Source organism: Pipistrellus kuhlii, unplaced genomic scaffold, assembly GCF_014108245.1.
Source record: "Pipistrellus kuhlii isolate mPipKuh1 unplaced genomic scaffold, mPipKuh1.p scaffold_m20_p_4, whole genome shotgun sequence".
NCBI lineage: Eukaryota > Metazoa > Chordata > Mammalia > Chiroptera > Vespertilionidae > Pipistrellus > Pipistrellus kuhlii.
The window spans coordinates 26,061,287-26,084,543 of NW_023425540.1; the positions used below are offsets into that span (position 1 = coordinate 26,061,287).

Here is a 23,257-nt window from a genome sequence, read left to right on the forward strand (position 1 = left end):
AGTGGGGTCGCCAGCAGGGATCCAAATATCTGCAAGGCCAGTGGCCGAGAGCCTCCAGCTTCTGGGAGGTCTTGGCAGGTGCCCTTGTACGGAGGCTGCCTAGGCTGCCTCGTGGATTCTTCTGTACACCTGTCCTGGTTTTGAACTGAGCTGGCACTTGTTACTATTCCCATTGTCACTCCTGACTCAGGGACTGCAAGGGCCCTGGGACCACAGAGCCCAGGCTCCGTGTTTGAGTTCTTACACTCTGTGTCCATTCTCTCAACACTGCCAGGGAAACCGAGACAAGCAAAATGATATTTACCCATAATACCAACTTGATTCCAGTCTCCGGCTGGCCTTTCTCAGGGCCCTAGGTAAGAAGCCCTGACTCAGGAACAATTCACAGGCCGAGGGGTGGGGCCATGGTTGTCCTAGGCCCTGTGTGATGTCACTTCCACTTACCAGTTCTGTGAACCACCTGCCACCTTATGGACTGGGTACAATTACAGAAACATCTGTCTGTTCACTCTTTTTGTGCTGAGATTCCCAGAGCCCAGCACTTGTCCTACCTGGGTTTCAGTGTGGCAGCCTCTGGGTACCAGGTGTCCCACGCCCCTACTCTCTGGCTTGAGTTGCCCCACTTGACACTGGCAGATGGCCCAGGCTGGGTTAGAGGTTGCACTAAACCAGGCCCCATGAGTGCACCCACACAGCGCCAGCTAAGTCGAGTGGGGCCTTCATTAGCAAGCAACTTTTGTTCAGAATTAGAGCCAGTCCTTAAGTGGACCTGGGCCAGGTGGTTGGTCTGACCCCTCCTAACCACAACAGGGGGAAGCTGGTGGAAGAGCTGTTGTTTCATGGATACTACGAGGGCTTGGAGGGGGGCTCAGACCCCTGGCCCTGCCCTGAGGCTGCTGTAGACCACCTGCCACCCTGAGGTTTCAGGGACAGTGGCCTTAGAACTCCTCCCACAGCCTCCCACCGAGCCAGGGGCCCTCCAGAGGCCACTGACTGACCTAGAGGGAGTGGTGACCAGGAAAGGGGCCATTGAGTTGGCCCTCATCTGCCCACCCACTCCTCACTGGCAGGGATTTGTGTGAAGACAAGGTAGTGAGGGATTAAAGGGACAATGGACTTTAAGACACTCCTACAGGCTTTTCTAAAGAAGCCAGGCTCACCTCTGCTCAGGAAAGACTTCATGCAGTGCTCAAATGCTCACAGCCATCACAGGCCAGGGTTACTAGCAGTCTGTAATGTTTTAGTGGTACACATTGAGTCCCTGATGGGAAAATCTCTACGTTTTGCTGTTGAGAAAAACAAGGGACAGCAAAAGGCACATTTAGTGTGGTGTTTGTTCACCAATACAGAGAAGGCTCTTTATCCTAAGGGGAGTGGGGCTGCTCATTATGTGAACTGAATCATTAGCTCAGCCATCACAGATAAAGAAGTACCGATTGGTTTTCAGTAGTTGTTTTCCCACATTTTGCAACCATTTTAATAAACTCTAAAGAGCACAAAACCTGCCCATAAGTGATCTTAGACCAGCAGGCACTGAGCCACGGCCAACAGCAATGTCAGGAAGGCAATGCTCTGTCCACTCCCCGCAGGAGTGGTTCATCCAGAGCAGGCTGGGTCCACAGCCCAGCCAGTTGGGCACTCCAGCTGCCTTAACAACTCCCTTGGGCCACGGGACTCAGGTCCAATCTCTAGCTGCAGGGCCAGAGGCTGAGTCAGGTAAAGCAGTTCAAGGGCAGTTCCTGGGACCCACTCAACTGCTAGGTGGTGAATCCATTTGACATATGTCTCCTGAACAAACCCTTCAGCCCCGTGTTTTGGGGAGGAGGAAGGGGCAGGCAGATTTCCTGTTAGTTGAACGGCACAGTCTAATAAGCACAGCCATAATGGAACGGAAGTTCCAGACATGAAACCTCACAGAACTCCAAAACCCACATTTCAGTGATCGAGAGACAACTCCATCTGTTAACACAGTGTCATAAACCCTCGTACTGTGGATACATTTCATAAATGAGAATCCTAGCTGTTCTTGTCACTGTAAAACAGAATGTAAACAATGTCTTATGAATGTATTTCCTTAGGAAAACTGTTGTAAAATTTTTTATTAGGAAAGAATTCCTATTTATTTAATACTGAACTTTGACCTACTTTGTGGTAGGCTATAAAGCACACAAATTTAGGAGTCGCTACTTCTCATTTCTGTATCTTGAAAATAATTTTGTCACAATGCTCACCTACTGCATACTATTGATCTATTATGAAAAGAATTTTTAAAGCAAGAATTTCTTTGAAATTGGAATTGAAATGTATTATAAGTTATGAGTGGTGAAATTGTGAATTCAATTTTGTGAAAATGATCTCAGTCAAGCTATGTAACCCTAATCACAATCCATGTGCCTTAACGTGGCCCCCAATGTGCTGTTGACAGCGTCTGTGCAGGGGGCCCATCGCAGAACCTGCCACAACTGATTGATCAAATCTATTAAAAAGATTTCAAGGCATTTTTTGGTGCAAACATTATCAATGAGAAATCACATCAAAGAGAACATAAGGAGCAGTGTCCTGAAGGCAGACATTGCTCTGGCGCCGGAGTTAACGTTACCTGTGTGCACATGAGAGGAGGGAGGGAGTGAGGGCACTTCTGGCTGGTACCAGGTCACTGGACACACAGCTGTGGGCACAGCCTGGGCCCTGGAAACTGGTTCCTCCCTAGGAGAGTCAGGTGACACCACCCCTCCCTCCCTTAGACTCATCACAGCACAGAGGACAGGCCTAGGAAGGATGGGAACAGTGCCCACCCAGCCTAAGCGGGAGAATGAAGCACCTGAAACCAAGGGGCGGAGGGAGAAACTAGGGCTAAAACAAGAGCGAGAGTTGAGAAAAAGACCCGAGCTAACTCATGACTGAGTTAGCAACATGTCAGCAACATGTCAATTCCACTTCAGTTTTGATTCTTTCAAGAAAAAGTCCTATCTGTCTCGAGGGTGAAATCGCAATAGAAACTTTGTCGTCTGGAATGTATCTTAGGAGGAAACCAGCCTGTTGGGACACACAAGCAGTCCTAATGGGAGGGAGCAGCACAGACGCCTTCCTGAGGGACAACCCTCCAGTCTGAACTGGCCAGTCCGTGGGAGCCCGAATCTAGGGTACACGGGGCCTGCGACAGAGGAACGGGCAAATTCCTCTCCAGGCACCACCCATCTAAGAAATCTCGCTCCCTGGGATGGAGGGTGACTAAAGTTTGGGGAGGCATATGCAGGGACTCACCATTTATCCTGGACGAACCCTTCCATGAACCCGGTCTGAAGATTAATGTGTAAAACAAGCTACCACTGAAGACAGCCATGGAGAGACAGCTGAATAACAGAGAAAGGGTCTCAGGGACCCTGAGTCAGGAATAAGCAAGACCCATACATCTGAAACGCCAAGGGCTGCCTGTGTGGGTGTGGAGCAGTGGGCCACAGGGATACCAGTGAGACCTGTCCAGATGGGTGAGGGTGGCAGGTAGATGGGGACACCTTCAGGTGCTGTGTCTGGGCCCTGTGGTCACCATTAGTAAGAAACAGCTGGGAAGCTCATTTCCCACAGCGTTTACTTTATTGAACATTAGAAGTGCTGACACTACAGAAGGGAGTGAGACGAGAGGTGAACCAGAAGTCAGCCGGGACCCTGCCCACAAAGCTGGTCCGCAACCAGATGAGAGGGTCAGAACCCACCACCAGAGCGCCTGTCGGTCAGGCAGCCTTGCTCTCGGCACCATGAGTCACACTGGATGTCAGGCATGGGATGAAGTTTGTGGGATGAAGATGTGCCCCAACCACAGGTCAGACAGAAAGTGAAAGTCTACTTGAGGAGCTTGGCCACGTTCAGACTGGGAACTATGATTTCCCTAAAGATGGGCACATAGTTTGGATTCACCTGCGTGGGGCCCTGCTCCAATGTCTCAATGATGGTCTGCTTCATATCCCGGCTGGCATCCCCTCGCAAGGCCAGCAGTGCGCCAATGTGGTCATCCCTGGGAAAGTGGGGGAAATGGCAGGAGTGTATAAGGGAATGCACTGAGTGCCCCCACCACCACCCACCCCCTGCCCCTGCCTGCAGCTCAGCGGGCACTGATGATCCCAGAACAGGGTCCATAGCCGCAGGTGAAAGGCACATCTCCCTTGGGAAAGAAGCCCAAGTTTGCATATTATAATGTAGTCTTTTTTTCAATCTACAATTGCAAAGATTTTTAAAGGTTGCTTTTCTAAATCTCTGTTTAATGAATTAATTAAAGCACAATGACCCTGGAGAGCACAGGACCCCTGGGTTTTCTGCTCACGGCAAGACCAGAACAGCAGCAGGAAAAGAAACCTGGCTGAGGTGACCTGGGCGGGTTCACAAAGGCTGGTGGGAGCCTGCAGCCAGCACTGTCCACAGGAAGGCTGGAAGGAGTCCTGGCAAGCATGGCACACTGGCTCCCTTCTCTGAACCCACTACAAGCACAACACAAGCTTCTTAAAACCACTGAGCCTCCACCCAGCCCTACATGCACTCTGAGCGTTGGGAGCTACATTATCCACGGCAGGGCTGGCAAGAGGGCATGTTATCGTTCTCAGAATCCCACTCTGCCTTCAACTGTTGTCCGCATAACTCATCCTCACAGAAGTCCAGACCTGTCACACTGTCACCCCTTGGGGCCATGCCTAAAGCCCAGGACCCTAGGAATGATCCTGTGGCTCCGCTCCCTGAGTTCTAGCTGAGACAGGAGGCCGTTACCTGATGTCTGGATATTTGCTGACCAGAGTCGAGACTTCCAGGTAGAGCAGGGATGGGTCTGTCAGCTTAATCACTTCTGCAACGGCGATGATCGTATCACAGTACCCGTCTGCATCTTCGCCAAATCCCTGGAAGTCAGTATGGAGGCCATAAGCAGCACACAGCACCACCATGCCTCAGCCAGACGCAGGCTGGAGTCTGTCAAACCCTCTCTCTGACCAAGGATGCCTGCCCAGCACACTCCCTTCTCTCACATAAACACCAAGACTGGTTCCCACAGAGGGCTATTCCTATGGGAACACTCAGCACAGACATGGGGTTGGGGGTCTGGGTGGGTCATGAAGTCAGCTTAGCCCTCATAAGGGAGGGGACCTGTGAACATTGTGTCTCGAAGCTGAAGTCCGGCTACATGCTACCACCAGAAGAGCCTAGAAGCTACTGCCCTGAGTACATGTGCCCCATCCACTGGTCAGGCAGATCTGCATGCAGATCCTCCAGTTTACAAAGGAAACAAGAATCAAATGGTCACTTGGTTCTTGACATGACTGATCCTGATCAACTACTACCCTAAAGTCCCAGGGGTAAAAACGAAAATAAGTGACAACACTTATTAGTGACAGTGAGGGTATGAGGCATGGCACTCACAGACGCCAGCTTGCGGAACAGGAAGCGCAGCTGCTCGGCCTCCCGGACCATCCTCTCGGCACCCTCCTTGCGCTCCTCGGGGCTGCGGAAGGAGATGCGCTTCTGCATCACAGCCCGCAGGTACTCCACCACCACGCGTCGGTGTGCCTCTGCTGTCATCCGCTGAAGAGCGAACACGTGGGCTTTGTTTTACATGTAGGTCGACATGTGAACAGAACACATTCCTTCCCATTTCCCGCCAGCACAAATAGCAGAACTTCAGAGTAAATATATTAAGTAAATAGGTACATCTGTGACTTTTAGTCATAAATTTTACTTTAGAAAATCATAGCAGTATTCGCTGTTTTCCCTAAAGCCCAATGGTGAAAGGGAATTATGCAGGCAGGGCACAGCATTGGCAAGAGCCGTGCTGAAGGGCGTCCACCGAGCTGCCCTGTTCTGCACCCATGCCAGAGCACTTCACCCCCCGAGCAGAGTGGGGGGGTCAGTGGGAAAATAGGGAGCTAAAGCCAGGCCCCAACTCCAGCCCGCACAGGCAGACAGGCTCCACAGGACAGACGCATGAAGCACACACACTGTCCTCATCACAAAGCTGTTTAATGACCAGTCTATGGAAATGGTGACAGTGCTTCAGAGGAGGGAGGAACCCGAGACCATCCATTTGAGGAAGTTTCAGAGAAGACCATGGTTCTGTCCACAATGTGTGACACATGTAGACCCCGGCTTCCAATGGAGCCCACGGGCACCAGGCAGTCATCCCGCAAGAACGTGAATCAAACTGAAATGACATGATGTGCCCATCACAGCCCCAGACCAAAGAGAAGCTGGGTCTACTTGGGGAGACTGGATGCTCCCCATCCTGTGCCAAAGGGAGGGCCTCCAGGGGCCCCCAATAAGACAAGCAGGACCGCACCAAGCACCCACATGGGGCCGCTGCCGAGACCAGGGTCAAAGGACTGTGTGCCACTCCAACAGCCCAGGCTCTCGGGAGCGCAGACCTTCTCACTTTAGGAGTGAGCTCCAATCTCACTAGGCGTCGAGCCACCAAGACTGGGAGGCCACAGAGACAAGAAGCTCCCGGCTCAAGGACTCCAAACTTGGGGCTGAGATCAACTGTTAAGTCAATATTCAAAAATGTTTAAAGAAATAAAAAGTGGAACCAAAAACTGTGAACACAACAAGAAATTCAATACTGACCAGAGCTGGTCCCGCCAACCTCTAAGCACCAGAGGCTCCTAACAGCTGTGAAAGGACCCATGAGTCAGTTGGACTTAAAACACTTTTGTCTCCCTGTAAATATCACTTTTAATAGCAGTTAGAATTTCCTTTGAAATTCGGAATTAAACCCCCTGGGCTGGGTTTCCAGTGCAACAAGACATGGAGAAGATACAAAAGCTATAAAGATCGAAAATAAAAACATACAAGGTCACTGTTCAAAGATAAAACACCTATCTGCATGGAGACATGAAAAGATGTGGAGACAAATCCTAGGAACAATTAGAAAGTTTTACAAAGTGTCCAGATATGAGGACAGCATATCAAAAACACTTTATTTCTACAAACAAGTCAGAAAGCCTGATTTTACAAAGTAACACTTTTAATAGCAACAAGAGCAAAACCTATACAAGGCCAAGTGCATATGAGAAAGATGACCAAGCCCTGTTTGAGGGCATGATGCATATATGGTTAAGACCTCAGATAACGAGGAACACAGGAGCACCCTGTTCTCACAGGGCCTCTGTGGAGGGGAAAAGGGCCAGCAGCCAGTGTGCCATGACGGGGATCTGGACAGGGGACTGCCTTTCTGCTCATCCTCTCATCAGAGCCACAGCCAGTACCCCCACTCAGGGTCCAGGTCTTAGGCTGTGTGTCAGTATGAGTTTAGTGGGGTGTCAGGAGATAGCTGTCAGATGAATGGTCTAAACCTTCACTCAGAGGCCTCATCATCGCTACCTCCCTCTTATCTTTAGACACTAATGTTTCCTACCTGCCTTAGGTTAATAAAACCACCTAGGAACTTCCATTCACATAACTAATTTGACACTTTGTATCTATTATATGAATACGCTACACAAAATGCCTTTTGGGCTCTAGCATGCAGGTGAATTCACACCATGTGAATGTGCCCCCACACTCTTACCTTTTTATACGGCTTTTTAATTTTGGCAAAATCATTGAAATAGTCTTCCACGGTGACACAGATGATGTCTACAGCGTTCGATCCCAAGAGCCACTTTCTTGTCATCAGCTCATTGAGATGTTGCTAAAAAGCACAACCCAGAGAAAGTATCACCTTGACACTGTCCCCAAGTTGTGCACATCTGCTTGATGTGCTGTTGTCACAAGCACTACTGGTGGGTGACCTGCAAGTATGTACTTTAACCACAGAGGACTCAGATGACACACTTGTGAGATATGCAAGTATCTGTGTGTAAACATTTCACCACCGATGACTACATATACAGGGTTTGGCAAAAGTAGGTTTACAGTTGTGAGTATATGAAAGTTTATTCTTTATTATTATATTATTTTCCATGCAAACAACAGTAAATCTACTTTTGCCCCACCTTGTATCTATTATATGAATACTCTATTTACCCAATCCTCATGGACATTTAAAGTTTTTCACATTTTGCAACTGAATAATGCTGCAGTGAATTCGTACACTCTGCAGGTAATACTCCTAAAAGTGGAATTGCTCAAAAAGTATAGAAACTAAAATCTTAATTAGCTGTTTTCAAACTGTCCTCCAAAAGCTGCACAATTCATATTCTACATAGAACACAAGACTGTCCCTTGGCCCCAGCTGGGTGGCTCAGTTGGTGGGAGTGTTGTCCCATATACCATAAAGGTTATGGGTTCAATTCCTGATTGGGGTGTGTACGGGAGGCAATGGATCAATGTTTCTCTCACATCAATGTTCCCCTCTCTCCCTCCTTCCTTCTCCCTCCCTCCCTCTTCTCTCTTTCTCGCTCTAGCTCTAGCTCTCTAAAATCAATAAACATCCTTACATGAGGATTAAAAATGAAAAAACAAAAAGACTGTCCCTTTGCTCATGCCCTCAACAACACTGAGTGGTATCAATGTTTGCAATCCTTGTCATTTTGATAAGCAACAAATAATACTTTTTAAATTTGCATTTCTTTGAAGATCAGTAAGATTGAATGTTTTGTTTCATAGATATTTAGGATATTTGTGTCCCTTTTACTGTGAAATGGTTACTGATGTCTTTTATCTACTTTTGGATTATATTGTCTTTTTTCATACTTTGAAATAATTTCAAATTCATACATTTCATTTGTTTTCTGGATGATTTTCAAGAAAGTTACAGACATCATGAAATTATCCCACCAAACATCCTAGAAGCTCCTTTCCAGGGGACCTGAAATAATCATGGCTTTGTATTTTAAATATATTCTGATTTCTGCTAATACATCTATATAATGTTGAACCATCTTTGCATTTCTGAAATAAACCTTACCTGTTATTTATGCCTTTGATATAAAGTTAAATGCATTTTGTCAATGATTTTTTTTTCTATCTTTATTCAAAACTGAGACTGGTCTATGTTACATGCATATGCACCATGCACATGTTCTCAGTTTGGTTTGACATTAAGACTCTGCTAATGAATATAACAGTCTGCCTGATATATTTGATTCTAGTTTGTAATCCACTTATATTTATTGGGAGTGTCAATTCAGTTGTGTAGTAGAAGGACCGAAACTCGTGTCTACACCACATAAAAAAGCCATGGCGCTTTAACTGTGACTGAGGATGAAGGCAGGTGCACATTCAGCTCGAATGCATGGCAGAGTGCCCTACCTCCAGGTCCAGGAAGACCTCCTCCAGCAAGCTGCTGCAGCCCTCCTTTGCGATGGCATCCAGAATCCCATCCATGCTTGGCTGGCCCAGAGACATGCCATCTTCCACTTCATTTTTTAAATACTTCCTCTTTAAACTGACTATGGATTCTCTGCAAGGGAACAGCTGAGGCTCAGTGAGGTAGCTGAGTATTCTCACATGCCTGTCTTCAACCCCAACGGCCACTTACTTGAAGGTCTGGCAGTTGTTGATGATGGCGATCATGTACTGGACATAGCAGTGCGGGTGCTGCCGGTTTCTCAGGTGCTCCTCTTTATACAACTGAGCTTCGTCTTTGTATCTGAGGACAGACAACCCACATCAAATAGCATCAGAGAATAACTGGCAGGTATTTCAAATGCCACACTGACATCATACCTAAACAGATATTTCACATCACTAACACTAGACCAGATGAATCTTTAAAAAAAATTTGGGGGGACACTCTATACTAATAGAACATAAAAGTTGGTCATTTAAAATAAATTATTACAATTTAACTTCTTGTCAACCCTTTGAAATAGGGTTTAGTGTTCTAATTATATAAATATTCTGAAATACTTGGTGTACCGGTTAATAATGCAGATTTTGTAATCAAAGAAAACACAATAATTTTAAGAGAAACATCAAAAGAGCTTTATTCAAAGGAATGTCCATCAGTAGCTACACATTTCCCCATCACGTTATTTGTGGATTCTGTTCCAATAGGAGTTTCCTTGTTTTGAGGCAAACCATTCAGAGACCAAATTTTCCACTTCTTTGTACATTTTGAAGTGCTGCTCAGAAAGTGCATGTGTCATTGATCGGAAGAAGTGGTAATCTGAAGGAGCAAGGTCTGGTGAATACAGCAGGTGGATTAATACTTTCCAGGCAAGAACTTTTAATGTGTCTTTAACTGGTTTTGAAGTGTGTCATAGTGCGTCATCATGAAGCAAAATTACTTTGCTGTGTCTTCTGGAACATTCTGGTCATTTCATAGTCAAAGTGTGGTTCAAATTGATTATTTGTTGTGGGTAGCGATCAGTATTAATGGTTTCACCTGGTTTTAGAAGCTCATAATACACCACACCCTCCTGATCCCACCAAACACAGAGCATTGTCTTCTTTCAAAGTGATTTAGCCTTACAGCTGATGTTGATGGTTGACCTGGATCAACCCATGATTTTGTGCATTTGGGATTCTCAAAATAAATCCATTTTTCATCACCAGTCAGAATCCTATGCAAAAAAAGACTTTCTTTCATGCCATTGAAGCAACATTTTACTGATGACTTTTTGGTTTTCCATTTGTCTTTCGTTCAATTGATGTGGCACACATTTTCCTTCCTTTAAAATCTTTCCCATTGATTGTAAACGATTGGAAATTGTTTCCTGAGCAACGTTTAATCTTTCTGCAAGTTATTTTTGAGTTTGACACGCATCTTCATCCAATAATATTTGTAATTGTTGGTCTTCAAACTTTTTTGGTTGACCTGGACGTTCTTTTGTCTTTCACATTGAAATCATCAATTTTAAAGTGTTTAAACCAGTGTCCACAAGTATCTTGAGATGGAACATGTTCACCATAAGCTTCCTGAAGTATATAACTTTCAGCAGCACTTTTCTTCAAAATAATGTATTAAAACTTCCTGCAGATGCTTTTTTTGGCACAAAGGTTGACATTTTTAAGCGTAAAAATATCTATGACGTTAACACCTTCAGCAAATTTGACATATGAAGTTTTGAAGCTTGTTGTCAATACAACAAAATAGCATACATATCAAATCACATATTTATCAACATATGTGTAATTCCATCTATTGAAAAAAATTCGCATTATTAACCGGTACACCTAGTATCTGATGGTAATGGGAAAGTATTATCTTACATATCTCACATAATTTTCCTAGAAACTTATACAATGGAACACAGTCATGTGTTAGATATAAATTAGACTCTTTAGATATTACAGAAGCAAACAACTGAGATGGCTACAGGCTTTATTTTTTAATTTATTAGAAGATTCTCTAATATGTACAGGAGTAGAACAGATCTTAAGAAAGGGCCAAACTGAACATTGGCAATTAAAGAGAAATTATTCAGTATTTATTCTACCTTTCTTTCCAAAGTGTGGTTCAGGTAATCAAACCGCTGGGGCAGATAAAGAAAACTTGCTCTTTACAGAAGAATTCTATCTCATCCCTCTAACAAAATGACTACCTGAGGCCATGTTCCCCAGATGGATGGCTCATGGGGACTCCGAGGGGCCTAGCTGCTAGCACTGAGCCACCGGAAGGATGGAGGGACACGCATCTCCTGATGTGCTGCCATGCGGAGCATACACACCACCTAGGCAGTGTTCTTGCAGAACAGTAAGCAAAGAGGGGAATCCTACAAGTCTTTAGAGACAACCTGTGGTTTGTGGGAAGACGGCAATCTGCGACCCAGGCTGGAGCGGTCGCCAACCTTTTGGACCTCACGAACCACTAGTGGTCCACAGAACACTGGTTGGTGGTCGCTGCTCTACAGGACGATGTGCACATCTCCCTAAGTCAACGGCTTAAAGTGGGGAAGGGAATGTTCTCCTGTACCAGAGAGCTGAGAACCCAAAAAACCACACATGATCTAGAATACATAACTATAAAGAGATAATTTGTCTGCAACCACTGGGAAAATCCAAGTACAAACTTGGTATCTGATGATCCCATGGAATAATTGTGCAAGTTTTATATGGGTTGACAGCACTGTAGTTAGGGGAAATAGAGAGTGCAGGGGAAATAATACAATGTCTGGGATTTTCTTTAAAGTTATTTCAGCAGAGAAAGAGGAAAAGGGGAAGGGATTGAGAGACCAGATGAGGCAAGGCATGGCTTTAAAGGGATAGCTTTTGAACCTGAATGGGTAAACAGTTATTTATGTCATTCTTTCTACTTGTGCACAGGTTTGAAAGACCTTCTTCATGAACAATTCAAAGGGAGGGAGGTGTCCTGGAGACAGTCCCTCTGAGCACCCTGTCCAGGGCTAGCTCTACTGGGGGTGCCTCTCAGTGGTGGGTATTCAGAGTGACCACTGTACCTGGAGCTGTCCTCCTCACCTCAGAAAGTCAGACTAGGGGAAGGATACGTGTCTCAGGAAAAGCTCTAACTCCAGCCCTGCAGTATATTGACTACATTGCTGGGGATGTCACAGATCAGATCTGGCTCTCAGGGGACTGGTAAAATACCTTCAATAGGAGTAGCAAGAAAAAGCTGCCTTTTTAAATAACAAAAGAAGGTGACTATAGTCAACCCAGGCTTAAGCTCTTTTTTAATATCAGGCACATCAAGATCGACACATTTTTGCTTTTAATTTTTAAAAACATAAACTTTCTAAATTAGTACACTGGCAAAAATACATACCTACTTAAGAAAGAATTCATTTGCTGAAGACACAAAACTAGTACCTTTGTTTTCAAATCTTCACTTATCTGAGCAGCAACTTGAAGATTCTGTTCAAACATCTAAAAATTGGAGAATGTATGAATTTTGACATAAACTCACAACAGCGCAGGTTTCCTGTTATATAAAACCCCCATCTGCTAACTGGTAGTTAGGACAATCCAAATTCAGAGAGAAAAAAATGAAAACATGCGAAAAATAAAGTTAGTTAAACAACCAACTTTCTCACTGGGTACAAAAACAAAAACAAAAAACAAGTAAACTGCCGACACTGGCTTGGTTCAATGGATAGAGCGTCAGCCTGTGGACTGAAAGGTTCCAGGTTCGATTCTGGTCAAGGGCATGTACCGTGGTTGCGGGTACATCCCCAGTAGTGGGTATGCAAGAGGCAGCTGATCGATGATTCTCACATTGATGTTTCTGACTCTCTATCCCTCTTCCTTCCTCTCTGTAAAAAATCAATAAAATATATTTAAAAAAAACAATAACAACAACAACAACAAAAAAACAAGTGAACCATTTCCTAACTACCTGCAAATGAATTGGGAAGCTGACAGGGAGATGGAGAGCTCAGAGACACAATGATATGGGTGTCAGGGGCTGCACTGTAATTAGTGATGTGTATTTCTTAAGAAGAATTAGGACATATATTGGAGCTGAGGGGAACCAGACTTGGAAAAACAGAAGGGCCAGCAGGCAGAGCTCACCCCAGGTCCTTGTCGTAAATGGGCTATCATGTCAAACTTTCCAAATTAAAGAGAAGGTGAGGACTGATCAGTGACTAAGTAATGGTATCACCTGGATAAAAACACCACCAACACTTCTGCTGACTAGAGTCCCAGCTCTTCAGCAGACAGTGTGCCAAACGAATATTCCAATAAGACTCAGCCCTCCTACTGTCAGCATGGGCCAAATAAAAAGAGGATACTGGGGGATACTAGCAGGCGACAGGGCATTAAAAAGTAAACTCACTGCCAAAACCGGTTTGGCTCAGTGGATAGAGCGTCGGTCTGCGGACCGAAAGGTCCCAGGTTCTATTCCAGTCAAAAGCATGTACATTGGTTGCGGGCACATCCCCAGTGGGGGGTGTGAAGGAGGCAGCTGGTCGATGTTTCTCTCTCATCAACGTTTCTAGCTCTCTTTACCTCTCCCTTCCTCTCTGTGAAAAATCAATAAAATTATATATATATATATATGTAAACTCACTGTAAGAATGCATGATTATCATTAAAATCTAAAGGACTCTTCCCCAAGTCCATAGACTCAATTTTGTGGCATTTGTGAAGATATATCTTGGCCATTTACAATCAGGAAACTCCACAAAAGCAAACTCAAATCTGAGCATTACACATAAATAACACTTCTAGTTCAAGTAAAAAAAGGGTTAGGAAAACTAAAATGACCCTGGGCAGAACTACTTGGCAGATATAACCCTCCGTTTCTTCAACTCCCGAAAGAGGAGGACCTATGGAACTAGGGAGGCTCTTTCTATCTTCACTATGAAATGATGAACCTTGTGTTCATTTGTAAAATCGCAGACCGTATTAACCAGAAATGAACTCAGAATTTGCAGATGGTACCTGGAAGACGATGGCCGGGAGTGTTGTCTGGTAGTACCCATCTTGGTCAGCTTCAGGCTCAGTCTCTTTTATCCAGTCTTTCTTGTCTGTTTCTAGAGCTTTCCGCAACCAAGCAATGATGTTTGACTAAGGAAGTTGAGCATCGGAGGAAGGGAGAAAAGAACAGGCCCTCTGAGCTAAGGATAAAGTAGGGCAGCTGCCAAAGCCAAACACAGTACCCTGGGAATTCCTGTTCCCAAACAAGGGAATGACAGAAAAGCCGTCCCAAGAGCTAGCTCCACAGTGGTGGTGTCCCCACCACCTCCACCAACTTAACCTTTGAGGACAGGCTGGGCTTGCACACACATGGAAGATGGAGGCAGACCTGTCTGTGGAAGACCAGACACCAGCACTGTTACCTCCTGCGCACAGAGCCCTCCACATGTCAGAATACTGTCTGGTGAGCAGGTGCACCATCCCAAGAAGCAGACCCAGACCTTATCTTACTGAGACTGTCTGGGGGTAACCAGGCACTATTTGGTGCCCTAACTGCCACCTTCTCACTCCCAGGCTCAATGGTAAGAGGCTGGCAGGTGCCACCACACATTAACAGGACATCCTGGGGTTTCGCGAGCCTACCAGGCCCAGCCCTCCAAACAGACAATTTCCATACCTGTGGAATGTATACCCCCAACCTTCATATCCCAGGCCAGAGAGTGGGCCACTCTCCTCCTCTAACTGGCAAACGTTTCAAGACTCGATTTCCCAGAAACAGAGCCAATGTCAAGACAGGGCCTTACTCCCTGCTTTTGCTCATTGGAGTCAGTCCATGATACTCAAGAGACCCAATGCAACGTGTGGGGCACTAGGCACAAATTGTTCCGGGACAACACAGTGCTCTACTCACAGTGAGAGTTGACATGTACGTGTCCAGTAGCTCAGAGACCACATTTGGAGAAAGCAAAGGCTCCAGGGTGCCGACATCCACTTCCGGGGCCAGCTCCACATTTCCCATCATCTCTGTGCTACAGAAAAACCCAGGAATGAGAAAGATTAAGAAGCAGAAAGACAGAAAGTCTCAGGTAAGTGTTGCTATTTCTTTTCACACACAAATACCCAACCACCCTTAAGGCAGTCAAGAGGGTAGGCGGGAAGAGCGCTGGCCAAGGAGCCCCTGTGCCCACACCACAGGGAACTGGAGGCCCAACTTAGGGAAGAAGCCCCATGAGGGCAAAAAAAGTTTGTTCCATCCATGGCACCTCCCATGGAAGACCAGGACAAATAGGGGGTGCCGAAAAGACATGTCTATGAAACAGGGGAACAATCTCTAATGCAGAGAACACATAACATCCACAGTGAAACTCAAGTCAGCAAGAACATCGTCACCGAATCCAGTCTACCGTGCTTAAGAAGGCAGGGATATGGACTAAGTTTCAGAAAAAAAGTTTTCCTAAAAACGTTAATACCTGTGCATGTGGTTGGGTTCTTAAAAATCCAAGGTTCAACTGCTCAGAAAATTCCTGGGCCTTATGCTACATTTACTAAATGTGTGTTTAAATGACACTAGTCCACTCTTTATCAGAAATCCAAGTCAATCTTATAATCTTTATAAGAGTATGCCAATGTCAAAAGACTGTCTATTTAACCCACATGACTTTCATCCCAAGAACCTTAATTCAGCATGAAAATGTTTGCATTATGAAAGCAGTTCAACTCTTCCCAGGAAAAGTCCAATATGACAGAATGGGATGACAATAGGAAGTTGCCCAAGAGTTCCCAAGAACAGAAAAGTGCTTACCATGTAGTGAGTGAAAAACAAAATGAACACACAAAACTGGGCGTGTCACACAAACACACACTCCACAGTCAGGTGGCTGGAGTGAGGGCCTAGATCCAGATTTGAATCCTGCTCCCCACTTACTTGCTGGCCATAGGAAGTGGGCACGTTACTCCCTGTGCTCATATACAAAAGGAAGAAAATCATCACAGTGCCTTCCTCACGGTTAACATGTGGAGGCCAAGGCTGCATGGAGACGACTGACAGATGGGGCAATCATGGCAGCTGTGGATTCCCGGGCTGTGTGAGGGCAGCACACAGAAGACAACAAAAGCTGCAGCCGCAAGAATCATCATTAAAAAGATATTTCCTCTCTATGTTTTTCTGCGTTGAAATGTACGCATTTTCTACTGTAAGCCATTACATATACAAAAAAATCCCAACACCTTATTGCTAAAAAAAAAGATTTAATTAATTTCTACACAATAGCAACAAGACTACAAAAACGATTCCAATACAGTACTTAATACCGTTTTCTATTCACAAAACCATGCAAGATTTAATGTGTTTTCCTCTCAGCTAGTTAATCTTCAAGCAATTCAGAATACCCCACCATTGCCTCATTTTCCAAACCCTACCTTAAGCTAATACATGAAAGAAATGGCACATGTCACTTTTGTGAAGTAACAAAGCCCCCAGGCTGAAATGGAAAAGGATAAGTGATTTTCCCAACACTAATGGTGAGAAGAAGAAACCAAACCTAGGAAAAGAGTGAGTTGGTGTGTGCTCACCAACCACGTGACTCTGAAGGAACTTTTGGGCCCAAGTATCTTCTCACCTGTTAATTGAGGTGAAACCACCTGCCCAGTGTCACCTCCTGGAGAAAGCAGGTAGGTTAGTACACAGTGAACACTTAGTACCACAGGAAAGTCCAAGGTGAACTGCTCAATATGGACTGGATGTCAAAGGCAGAGGCACCACCCAAACATATGAAGATTCACACAACCAGCGGCTGGGCCCGACCTCAAGGGCAAGCCCCACAGATGGACTAGGAAGACTGTCATCAACCAGAAACTAATACCTGTGGGTGCCAAGCACCTGAGAGGAGCAAAACAACAGTAGCTATTTAGAGCCAATCAGTATGTTTTTGTAAAATAAAACACAAGATGTAAAGTCAGTGTTACCTCGTGTAGGTGTTTAAAACCCAAGTCAACAGGCTCACAATCTCATTTGCTTCTAGGTCTTCTGATGCAAGCTCCTGCATCCGTATTGTCAGGGCCTGGTGGTACATGCTCAAGAGATTCTTGAAAATCTCATAATGGGGAGGAAAACACTGAACCATCAGGTTTTTTGCAACGATGAGGTCATCTAGGACGTACTTCCTTATGATTTCTAGGTGGCGAACGAGCCACATCTTGTCGGACTCCCTGGTGTCAGCCTGTGTGCCCTCGATTCTGGTAATTACAGTTTTATCCAAGATTTTAAACATATTCTCCTTCCAATTCTTGGGCCTTCCTGGAGGAACAAAGCTAGTTTGCTTTTTTCGGTCAAGTATGCGCCTGTCAATCTTTTCTTCCCTTTCAATGATCCTGACAACTGACACCAGTAAGGTGGGGTCACGGCGGACGGTGACCAGTGACCTCTGTAGCACCATCCACAGTTGCTTCGCCAGTTCGTCAGAGAGCCCCTGTGTGCTCCCAAAGTAGCTGTGGATGAGGGACATGTCACGAGTATTCCCACTGTCCATACGGTACTGCTCATACATCAGCCCATCTCGGGAGCACTCCAGGTCCATCAACTTCCGGTGGGCCTGCAGGAGAGCCCCTTGCTCTATGAGGTCTTGGGTTTCTCTCACAATCTCTGGCACTAGGGAAAAAGACACAAGATGACTACACATAGAGCAATGGGACCAAGTATTCAACAGTGCTGCCCTCAGACACAGGCATGAAAACAGGACACATGTACACTGTGGCAGAAACAAGGCCTCCTGTGCTTCGGATTCACAACAGTGGGCAAGTGAAAAGAACTGTTCTAGGATACACAAGAGGTTGAGCAGTTTGGGGAAACACAGATAGAACTTCCAGAGACCAAACAGGAGATAAAGGTAGGGAAGTGGTCAGACTATCCCAGAATTCTTGCTGGAATGCTGATGAATCTGACAGAGGCAAAGGGACAAGTGGAGGGACAGGCTCTGGGGAAAGCACACAAGGAGCTCCCGTCACAGCACCATATGAGGAGCTGTGCTGAACCCAAAGGGAGCCCACCCAGGTGACAGCTAACACTATCCTGAATAGTCCATGGAACACTCTTCCTATCACTAAGGAAGTGTTGGGAAGATTACTCTGAAAGGGTCATTCCCGCACCTTCCTGCCCCCACACCAGCCCCACAGCCTCCACCAAATCTGGTTCCAACTAAGACTGAGACTCCAGAGCATGCCCTACCCAAGCCCTCAAGGCCCCTAGCCTGTATATAATCTTCCTGCTCCTGGGAACTGCTGCTCTCCTTAGTCACCTCTCCCTCTGTCCTGTTCACAGAGCTGCTTCTCTCACAGTCCACGAGCTCCTTTCAAGGGGTGGTTCATCTGTATTCTTCGGCACCCAGAAAAATCCCAGCTGGTCTACTGATCTAACCACCTTGAAGGAACGTAGCTCACACAGAACTAGTTCAGTTACCCACTTCTGTGCCTCTGTCCTGACAAGCACAGAACTACTAGCTCTTACTTGCTCAGTTGGTCATTTCCATGCATGTTCAAAACAATAAGCTAACTGTGCAAGCTGGAATCACACCTACTGCTAACTCTGAGACAGGTCTACAAAGCACTGCACAAAGGCTGGAATGCCTTTGCATTACCCACAGAGCAAGGGAAACCAAGCAAGAGCCACGAGCATGAGCACTGGTAGCACTCTGCCCTGTGATGCCCGAGGTGCCCACTGGCCCCACTGTCAGCTTAGCTACCTGAGAAAATGTTCTTGAGGTTCTCCACAGCAGCAGCGAGCTGGCTGTGCCGCACCACAGCATCCTTCACGTCCTTGAGGCTCTCGATGGTGTTGATGCCCTGTCTCCAGTCCTTACTGACATCGGCCAGGGACCGCTGGATGTCCTTCACGTCGTTCAGTGCATTGTGGAGCTGGCTCAGGCCTGTGCGCACTCCATCTAACTGAGACTGGATGGCTGCCTGAAGGAGACAGTGAGTAGTGAGCAGTGCTGGGCAGATACAACAAATCTTCCCAGGAGGTTCAAGTGAGGAAATGCCATTTCCATAGCAGGGAACAGTCAACACAGAGAGAAAAGAGAATAAAACTCAACGAGTATCTAATTGATTCCCAAGTGAACTTCTTTCTTTATTGCTACCTTGGAACAAAATAACGCCTTTTAAAGCTTTTTGAGAAAACCTCACAACACTCCTAATCCAGCCACTCTGCCTAAAGAGAATGGACACCACTGTGGGTGCGCCTTAGCTCTTATGGCCACCCCTTAAATGGTATCTTTAGAACAGGGGTGAGGAACATCCAACCCACCAGCCATATGAGGCCCAAAAAATCATTTGGTCTGTCCCTGCCAAGGCATTAGAAGTGAATTATTAAATGTTTGACCAAATATAGCAGGCTAATTTTTAAGTTGATAATTTTGTATGGCCTGTGGATGATGTTATAAATATCCAAATGGCCCTTAGCAGAAAAAGGTTCCCCACCCCTGCTTTAGAAGGACCCCTTCCATGATCTCTCAGGTGCCTCTGTTTCCTAACAGGCCTTATCTAGGTACAGAAAACTGTCAGGATTTGCTCATCAGCTTTAGGAATGAGAGGTCTCCTGCCATTCAGCCCCAACCAGTCTCTGCTCAAGGACAGTCAGCCCCACTACACAGAACTGGTGCACATAAAATTTGAACTCACTCTTCGGGCCCAAAGGAATGTCACCTAGTGAATTGTACAGTCGGAAGGGAGAGGGCATAACACAGCAGCACAGGTGGACAGGAAGGGAAAGAGCAGGCAGCACAAAAGAGGCCAGGAACACCTTTAACCCAGGTGTCTTAAGTTGCATTTAGGAATAATTAACAATGATTGTAACAGACCAGATAAGGTTTCTAAATCACTATTGATAATTCTTAATCCCACAGTTTCCAGAACAGATTAAAATTCTGACTAAAAATGCAGCATGTCCACATTCATTTTAAAATTAACATGAAACTGCTGTTTCAAATCCATCCATGGGTTTTGGGAATCCCCTGGGTACAAACGAATGGCCTTATCCTGTCTCATCAAGACTGCCATTACCTTACCTGGATGCTAGTGTTTTCTAGTGGAGAGCTGACTTCCTTGCCATATCAGTGTGAGAATTAACTTGCATCAAAGAAAAATTCTCAAGACCATTCTTCTGCCTGTCAACCATAGCAGCCCAGGATCTTAACATTTTTATAACTATACTGAGTGTGCATATGAATTAAGGTAAAAGCCAATCCAAATCATAAAATATCTTGAAAGTAATGATTTTCAGTCTTGCCCCACTCCTACACACTCTTAATGTGTCTAACTCTCTTCCTCCCTTCTACCCTAGGGCCAGCAGATACCTGGCACACAGTGAGCCTGCTAAACATCATGTGCTTAAATTACCTAAATAAAATATTCTCACGAAGCACTCTGTACAAGAGCTGTTTAGAAAAAAAGAATAACTATTAAAAGTTGTTACACTGGTGTTTTCAATGTTCCCAAAATCTTTTAAAAATATATATATATTTTTATTGATTTCAGAACAGAAGGGAGAGAGATACAGAAACATCAATGACAAGAATCACTGATCGACTGCCACCCAGTCTGGGGATTGAACCCGTAACCCGGGCATGCATCCCGAAAGGAATCAAACCGTGACCTCTTGGATCATAGGTCAATGCTCAACCACTGAGCCGCACCAGCCAGGCTCTGATTTCTCTTCAGATTGCATAACTATTCCCACAATCCTCTTTATAAATCTATTGATTGGTAATATACTGTTGGAAAGAACATGCTAAGTAAAGGTGATGTTCCACACTGTCTCTTCCTAGATCATCACTAAGTCTAACTTAGGAACATTACAATAATGAAGCTAAGCAAGAACCTAAAACTCGGGTTAAATAATGGTGTCCTGTCCGGGTGCAGCAGGTGCCTGTGGCCTCTCTGGCCTCGTACCTTCAATCTGGCCTCCACGGAGGCCTTTTTCCGGGCTTCCCTTCTGCGATACTGCTCCACTTTGTCCAGCTGGTCCGGGCGCTGAAGCATCCCAGCAACCCTTTGGACCGCTGTTGCAACAGCCTCCCGGTCTGTCTCCTTCATGGTTAAAAAGCAGGTGGGATCTCCAAACCTGTCATACTAGAGTTATGTACCCTGTGTGCATGGGGGGAGAAGGAACAAGAGGGTTAGATGGGTAGAAACGTTAGGTACAGCCCTCCTCCCCCGATAGGCAGTTGTTACATAATGGAGCTGTAAGAAGAGCATTTGATTAATCCAGTAAGCATGAAGAACACTGAACTGGGATTATCAACTCCTTAATAAGAAGCACAAACCTTCAGAACTCAAATATGGAGAAAGTTCTGCCTTGAAGGTGAGCAGAGGCATTCACAGGTATGAGATATGGACAATATTTCTATGTGGACCCCAGGCCACTCAGCATATGAGATGTCAGTCTCCGAGGCATTTCTCTTACCCAGACAGGACCAATTCCTTATTTCCAGAATGTTCACCCCACCCCTTGGCCATGCCAATGGGGCAGCTGCGCCAGAATGTCTTAGTGAGGACATGGAGGCACAGGGACAGCACACCTCACCACCCAGCGGAAGTCCCAGCACACATCCTATGATTCCCCTTAAAAATCACTACTGTCTATAGCATCCAGATTTCTGCTTCCTACTATTTAACAGAGCCTAGTAAACAACAGTCAAGGGCACAAGGCTCTGGTGCACTGTACAGAACAAATGCTCTGAAACTAAGCAAGCCTGCCTTCAACCCAGCTCTACCGACATCCTGGTCCTGGAGCCAAAAGGGAGATTGGTGAGAATGGCAAATGAGGATAAGACAAGAATCCATTCCCCTTAACTTCATTTGACTTCCATTTCCATGAATGTTTTCTGTCCACAATGTCTCAAAAATATGAATAAATCCCACCCTTTCCTTAAAAATGTCCATTTCCCCATCCCCATATACTTTCACAAAAACACTGAAATGCACGAGGATATCCTAAGGGCTGAGTGTTACATAATTCCTCCGTTTGTACACGATGTGCTTTCTCATTTCACTTTCAAAATAGAACTATATCGCAACCACAGTCTTTCCTTTTTATTTTTCTGATTATGAAGTTATGGACACCAATGCAGAAAATCTGAACAGGCAACCCGCCTACACCCGTCATCCACAGGCAGGCGCTTGTATCAGGGTTCTCCGTTTTTCCTTTGCATTTCCAAGTTACTTCCACCTGCGTACATAATCCTGCCATTTGCTTTTGTTTCTTGTTCCGCTTTGACATGTTTCAGCACTTCTAGCGACATTAACACCTGTCCGATTCTCACTAAGGGGCAGTAAGTCGGGCAAGGAGGGGCCTCCAGCGGTCGCAGGTGCGCAAAACGTCAGTCCGCGCCTCCGGCTGTCGGCCACTGCGGCTCCCACCGCCGTTCCTGGGGCCAGCCGGGCGCCCTCGGAACTCGACAGTCACCTCCTCCGGCGGGAATCCCAGGCGAGGGGTGACCCCGCGGCCTCGCACGAGGAGGCGATGACTGACTGTGGCCCGAAACTACTTAGGGCAACGAGGCGGCGGCGGCAGCTGCTCGGGCTGCACCATCCGCCTCCAGGGCCGCGCCCCGCCCGCCCGCCCGCGCCTGGGGAGGGACAACGACGGAGGGAGACAGGTGACCACCGCCCTGGACCGGCGACCACCGCCCAGGAGTCCGCCACCGCCCCTGTCCCCGCCCGCAACTCCCTCACCGTCTGTGCAGCCTCTGTCCGCCGCCCGACCGGAACTGAACAACCCGCGGCCACTTCCGCTTCCGGTATTTTGACCGGAAAAACTGGGCTGGTGGCCTCTGCCCTCCCACGGTAGCAGCCGGGACCTAATCGGAATGCTCCCTTGGACCGTCTCCCTGTCTATGCACCGGCCGCCCCTTCCCCCGGACCGCATCCTCAGGACTCCCCTTCACCCGCTCTGTCTCCCGCACGTCCTCGGTAGCCCTTGCTGACTTCCGGGGGCGGGACAGCCAGGCCCCACCTCCCATGGAGTCTC

At 46.3% G+C, this 23,257-nt stretch overlaps 1 protein-coding gene and 1 long non-coding RNA gene across 3 annotated transcripts; one reads left to right on the plus strand and one right to left on the minus strand.

The window, feature by feature from the left end:
- Positions 1-41: 41 nt before the first annotated feature.
- LOC118703017 lies at positions 42-16,355 on the plus strand. Its single transcript, XR_004982904.2, has 3 exons — positions 42-1,512; positions 7,263-7,267; positions 16,340-16,355. It is a non-coding gene; the product is annotated as an uncharacterized LOC118703017 (long non-coding RNA).
- EXOC3 (exocyst complex component 3) lies at positions 1,819-23,066 on the minus strand. 2 transcript variants are annotated; one of them, XM_036409609.2, is made up of 13 exons: positions 22,963-23,066; positions 21,178-21,372; positions 18,972-19,191; positions 17,200-17,881; positions 15,146-15,263; positions 14,260-14,385; positions 12,641-12,741; positions 9,455-9,565; positions 9,226-9,376; positions 7,541-7,663; positions 5,401-5,562; positions 4,756-4,883; positions 1,819-4,012 (listed from the first exon to the last, which is right to left on the minus strand). In XM_036409609.2, the coding sequence occupies exons 2-13, from the start codon at positions 21,319-21,321 to the stop codon at positions 3,841-3,843; spliced, it is 2,238 nt and encodes a 745-aa protein (XP_036265502.1). In that variant the 5' UTR covers positions 21,322-21,372; positions 22,963-23,066; the 3' UTR covers positions 1,819-3,840. The 2 variants fall into 2 exon arrangements, with proteins under 2 accessions (XP_036265502.1, XP_036265501.1); XM_036409608.2 differs by lacking the exon at positions 22,963-23,066 and having other exon boundaries at positions 21,178-21,377.
- Between the last annotated feature and the right edge of the window lie 191 nt (positions 23,067-23,257).